Source organism: Rousettus aegyptiacus, unplaced genomic scaffold (assembly GCF_014176215.1).
Source record: "Rousettus aegyptiacus isolate mRouAeg1 unplaced genomic scaffold, mRouAeg1.p scaffold_m13_p_8, whole genome shotgun sequence".
In the NCBI taxonomy this organism is placed as follows: domain Eukaryota; kingdom Metazoa; phylum Chordata; class Mammalia; order Chiroptera; family Pteropodidae; genus Rousettus; species Rousettus aegyptiacus.
The window spans coordinates 30,271,147-30,277,146 of NW_023416311.1; the positions used below are offsets into that span (position 1 = coordinate 30,271,147).

General features: G+C 41.4%; 1 protein-coding gene across 1 annotated transcript in view; it reads right to left on the minus strand.

The window, feature by feature from the left end:
- LOC107498118 (cytochrome P450 3A12-like) overlaps positions 1-4,926 on the minus strand; it is a 38,329-nt gene extending 33,403 nt beyond the window's left edge. Inside the window, 2 exon segments of the mRNA XM_036226268.1 lie at positions 2,473-2,804; positions 3,171-4,926. Of these exon segments, the coding sequence (XP_036082161.1) occupies positions 2,473-2,543 (71 nt within the window). The 5' untranslated portion in view covers positions 2,544-2,804; positions 3,171-4,926.
- Between the last annotated feature and the right edge of the window lie 1,074 nt (positions 4,927-6,000).

The window sequence follows — 6,000 nt, forward strand, 5'->3', positions numbered from 1 at the left end:
CTCTGATGATGAAATTTTGCTCAACTGCATCCACTCAATAACAGAGAGTTACTGAGAACCCACATTGTTCTCACTGTTTGCTCGGTGACTTTTATGCTTTTCCTTCTCACTATGTCCTGACCCTGTTTTAGAGTTTGGCTCTTTCTAAATAAAGAGGCCTTGGAATAGCCACCGTTTACTTATTTCTAAGAATAAAAACTATGCCCAAGGTTTCCATAGTTCTCATAGAAATTTGGATGTGTTTTAGCTATACCAAGTCTCTGTTCTTAGGCAGTTTGGTTGACTTGATCTCTAGAGAAGGATGATTGACAATTCGTTCCCTGAATGAAACTGTACAAAGCATCCAATGACTAAAGAATCCATTTCTAGGCCATTCTTTCCCTCATGACATCTGGTCCTTCAATCTTTGAAGCTGCTAAGCACAGTACCAGGCTCACTCATTTTTCAAGATGGTTACTCACAAAGCAGTTTGTTTACTTCCTCTGTGTGTCAACTATCTCCAAATCCCAATATTGCCGGGGTACTCTTGGTTAGTCCCACCTCAGGGTTTTCCTTTACCAATATAACCATTGCGAATCAATTGTACCCATTTCTGCTTCTGACCTTTCAACATGTTATATGAACTCTCAGGTGAGGCCAAGCAATTGAATAAATGTGTCAGCAACTTTGATGCCGAGGGAAGATAGGTCTAGTGTCTAAACTCACATGGTTCCATATCAAAGCAGAGGGTGGGCTGGGTGAACTCTTTCTTTCCAGCTCTTCTCTTTTGGGGAGAGTAATGCTGCTTTTGGTACAAATGAAGGGGCTAACAATAAGGCCAACGATTTATGTAGTGGTGACAGTATCTAGTAACAGCCCTACTGACAGACTACACAATGTGACTTAGATGGTGTCCCTGTCCCCAGACTTGAATCAGATGCAGTACCTACCTTGATGCCCCAAGCGACCTCCTGTGGGTATCTGAGAAAAATATTCTCCTATTCCATCTAGACTGCTATCTGGATGCCTTTCCTATCATCATTGGCTCACGCTCTCTCTATCTCACCTGCACTGTGAGATTAAAATACTGTCTGGGTATTTTTAAAAACATATATAGAGTCACAGAAGTATGTATTTATATAATGGACTCATATTTCTGACATTATTCTAGAAGGGTGAGGTTATTTACCCACTTTCGTAGCCACCAATCTTGAACCAACAGCCCGCTTTTATCTTTCAGAAAAAACATGCTGGAAATAGTTTTATATCAGTAAAAAAGTCTACTATTAAATAAAATGGAATTAAACATAATCAATTAATTTTAAAGTATTATCAAATAGAAAACATATTGCCACAGAACTATGAAATCATAACATTTCTTTCAAAAAATTAAAATAAAGTTTATATTTTATGTATTCATATTATGATTTCCTACTTTTAATGAAAGTGAAATTGAGGTTAAGGTCAAATGGGATATAATGGGGGCCTTCCCTACCCACTCATCAAAAACGTTCCTCTCGCAGCCGGCTCCATGACGCCAGGAATCTCACCCTTGAAAAGAATTCTTCTGTTAGACAGTTTAATTCATCCTCCTGTACTATAACTTAAAGGGAAAAAATATTTAAATCCAAATTGGCCTGTAGCTTTGTAGGCTTTTAGCAGATTTCACATCAGGGGGAAAATAAATCTCTATACTGATGTTAGCCCTCCCCAAAGACTGGAAGGAAAGATAAAAGAAAAGAATACAATTTCATTTCATTTCAATTTCGGTCAAGTTTCTCATGTTCTATGATTTTCATTTACAGGTAATTAGAGTTCTGCCTATTACAGGGTTCAGGAATGAGTCTTCGGAGGGGAGTACCAAGGGAGGGGCACAGAAAAGAGGGAAGAGTCAAGTGTGAAGAGAAGAATAGGGCAGTCCCCATACTCCATGAAGTCTGGGGTGCACCCTGGTTGGTGTCTTGTGTAAATTATGCCAGGCAGTGGGAAGGAGGGGAGCAGGAACCACCCTAGTGACACAGGTGCCAAACCTTCCAAACATCTCTTGTAGTAGACACGGAACTTGGGAAGATGCAGATAATGAGATAAAACCAGGCTATTCCCTCCTTCCTCCAGGATACCCAGAGCTGGGAAGGGGATGAGGACCCCACTGCACAGAAGCCAGTTGTTTTTATCTGCCTCTGCTGAATTCTGGTTAATTAGTCTAGGTCTATCCAAACTGGCAGTCAATCAGAAGATTATCCCTAGGAGCAAATAATGTCACTGAATCCTCCAGGCAACAGTAATTAGGAGTTGGAGAAGGTGGGAGGGCTATTCCTTCAACAGATCTAATTAAGATCAATAATAGCCGCTTTGATATCTGTAGCCCCCAACACTTAAACAACTTTCCCTTCATTAACGGTCTTATCTGTGAAACAGATTAGATAAAAAGGGAATATGAATAACCTCCCAAGATCGTAATTACAGAGGTCACAAGCCTGAATAGTTACTCACAGATAGAGGAGCACCAGGCTGATAGCCACAAGAATCCAGGTTTCTGTGGAAAAGCTTAGGATCAGGTCCATGGCCAATTTCCTTTCGAGAGCCTCTCCTTTGAGTTTCCCTTTCAGCAATAAATTCTATTTCTCTTTGCCAGCCTGTGCGTGAAGAGTTTCCCTTCCCACCCAGCTGTGATTCATCAGACAGGATTGGTAAGGGAGTGGAGCTTGATTAAGTAGCAGCCAGTAGAAGACCCATCTCTGCTCCACCTGCAGCTGCCCTCTTCACTTTGACAGTTGGCAAAGCATCATGGACACTCCTAGTTTGATCAGCCTTATGTTCATATTCTGTGGGAAATCAGTAAAAAACCTATTCAGTTTTATCAGTGAGCCCAAAGATTGCAGAAACATAAGCAAAGCTACTGCATGAAATCTCTAACCTGCCCTTGACACCATGGCTGCCTGCTCTAAAAAATGAAATCTTTCAAATAAGCTATGTCTACAGATCTGTACCCATGCAGTTGCCTGTGCCAAGGAATGTCTGTGTGCCTCCTAGAAGGCTCCTACCCAACCTTCAAAACTGAGCTTAGACAGAGCCTCTTCTATTGGAGTCTTTTGTAACTGACCTCCTAAACCAGATAGAACCACCTCCTCCTCTGGACAACTTCTCTTCCCTGCACACAATTCTATTATTGTCCTTTCTACCCTCAGCACCTCTGTTGGTCTCCACGTCAAGTTTCATTAGCAGATTGAGAGCTTCTCAAGGGTACAGTCTGGTTATTAGTCACCACTATGTCCCTAGTCTCTAGCAGAGCACTTTATACAAAGTGGGCATCGAGTAGAGTTGCTGGAGTTGAGGTGGTTGACGTGAGTTGTTGGGTGTCCTGTGCGTCCTTTCCTTGTGGCTCCTTGGTGACCACACCATCTTCCTGACTGTTAGTGCAACAAGAAGGCCTGGCTGTGCCTCGGTGTCCATCACTGCAAGTTCAGGCTGATTCATCAGGATTATGTTGACGAGGGGTCCCTGAAGGAGAGGCAGGACGTGGATGAGAAGGTGATGACTAACCAAGTGTATCATTTCATCCTGTTTCCTGTCCCAGCCCTCAGCGGGTCCTGCAATAGCCAGAGAGCCAGATTTAAGAGCAAACAATGGCCCTGTCTCTCTGGAAAGATGGCAAGTCCAAGAACAATGGGTACAAAGAGAATAGCAGCCTGAACCCCAAACACCTTAGCCACCAATGACATGGCAAATGCCACTATGCATGGTGTGGGACTCTGGACAGGTGATGTGAGCTTTTTTTCAGGGGCAAAGGGATCACAGTAGAGGTGGCTTCCTTCTTTTAGGCTACTTGAGGATTTTAAATGGGTGGTAAAGAGCTGGTAGGAAGAGGTCTATAATAGCAATCAGTATCACCTTTAAACCCCCCACCACATTCCTGGTGGGAGAGAGCTGAGGACGGAGTCTGGAAATTCCACCAGCTCATTATCATCATTCAAATCCATGTTCTGCGTGTACTTGGCCTGAAAGACTGTAGATTATGTCAAAGACAAAACCTCAATTTTCTTAATATTCAAAGGAACAGGAGACAAATCTTGTTTGCGCCTTTCCTTCTCTCTTTATCTTTTCTCACTTTCAGCAGTTCTGTAGAAAGTGATACTTACAGATTGCCAATTCTTTCAGTCCCTCTGGCCTGAAAGTCCGCAGGGCTGCCTGACACTGGACTGAATAAATACATGGATGTCTCATTGGTAAAATGCAGCAAGTCCCAACTATCTCACCCGCTTCCTTTTATTTACTTGGAAGCTTGTCATGAAGTCCAAAATTTCTACTATTACAGTTTATCATCTTTGGGTTAAGGTCTTTTTCCAGGAGACACCTGTTAAATTCCATAGCTGCCAGTGGAAAGTATAGTGTATGAATGCATCTCCTCATCCGTGCATTGCTTCAAGGCCAAGTGGCTAAATGTTATGTGTAGTTCTTGAGCCAAGCTGTGGGCCATAAGTCTTACAGTCCCCATCCTTGGGAGCAGTCTGCCAGTGTAGACAGAGACATAACTGTGCTCAGAATGTGGCATACCTCTGGAAGCTCTGGGATAATGGAGCCCCACAGAGAGGTAATTAAGAAAGGGCTGCAAGCTTGAATACCAACAAAAGGCAGACATGGGAGGCTGGAAGATGATCCCCGGGAAAAGTAGGATCAACAGCTCTATCTTACCCTTTTCCCATTTGCCCTGAGAATACTCACCAGCTGCACTTGCCTTGCGGCATCAGCATTTACCACGAGATAATTCACGGATTATTCCCAAAGTCTGTCACGAAATATCTCACTTTTATTATTATTTCTGCATCGCTCAAGTATATCAATAGCCTTTGGAAACAAATTATATCATTCTATTTATAGCATTCTGTTTTTAGTATAGGTATTTCCATTTACAAAATACAGTAATTCTTGATCATAGAAAATGTCACATCCTAGTAAATGTAGCATTCCTATGTGTGATGTTAACAACGTTCTTGAATAGCTGTTAGCCAAATATTCATTTGATGAATGCAATTTATGTATATATTTCTGTTACATTAGGACTGGAGATAAGTCCTGTTTTGAAATAACACCAAGAAGTTTTTATATTTTACTTTCATGTTGAAGACCAGTCAGATTTGCTTCAGCCTAAGTGTGTTTGTGATAAATTAAATTATATGCTAGCAGTGAGCTGCACTTTTTTTCTAAACAGGAAATGGGTTAATATACAGAGTAAGAAGTTCTTTCATGTCTCTCATCATTAATCTTCACAACAACCCCATGAGATAAGCAGTGTTGGATAATTCTAATTCCCACTTTACAGATGTGAAAATATAATCAGGATGCAGAGTCTTGTCCAACCAATTAAACCATGAATTCAGGGCATGAAGCTAGATCTTGTGATTTCAAATTATGCCAGCAGCATTTGAGCTTGGATTCCAAGGGGCCTCCTGAAATATTCTGGCAGATTGTCAACCTCACGTGGGATAAAAATTACCATCCACATCTCTTAGTACACATTCATTGTAGTTGTAAAAGTACTACACAGGTGGTTGTGACCCAAAAACAATATGCACATTCTTCTACCCATTACTAAATCCTGTATTCATTAAACTAGTGGTGTCAGCCAAAAGGGTATGGCGCAAACAGTTTCAGCATGTCACAATCAAAATGATTTAGGTTTCCAGGAAAGTAGAAAGTAAAAGGTTATGAAATCAATGAGTGAAAGAGGAATCGAAGAATGGTGGGTAAATTTCAGAAGACCACATGGAAAAAAATTAATAAAAAAGGAAGTGTAAAATAAAAGGAAAATTTAAGCAACTCAGAGTATACTGCAAGACGTGGGAGGCTGGTAGGTGGGGGGTAGGAGGGGTTGGTACAAAGCCTTAGAGATCTAACCTAATTGTTGATATAACCTCCTAAGGAGTTTTTTCTGATACTAGGCTGGGCTCATGCCGCACACAGAGCTTGGTGAAACATTGATCTTGTAATATTTCTTCATTGCTCAAATCCCTCTAACAGCTC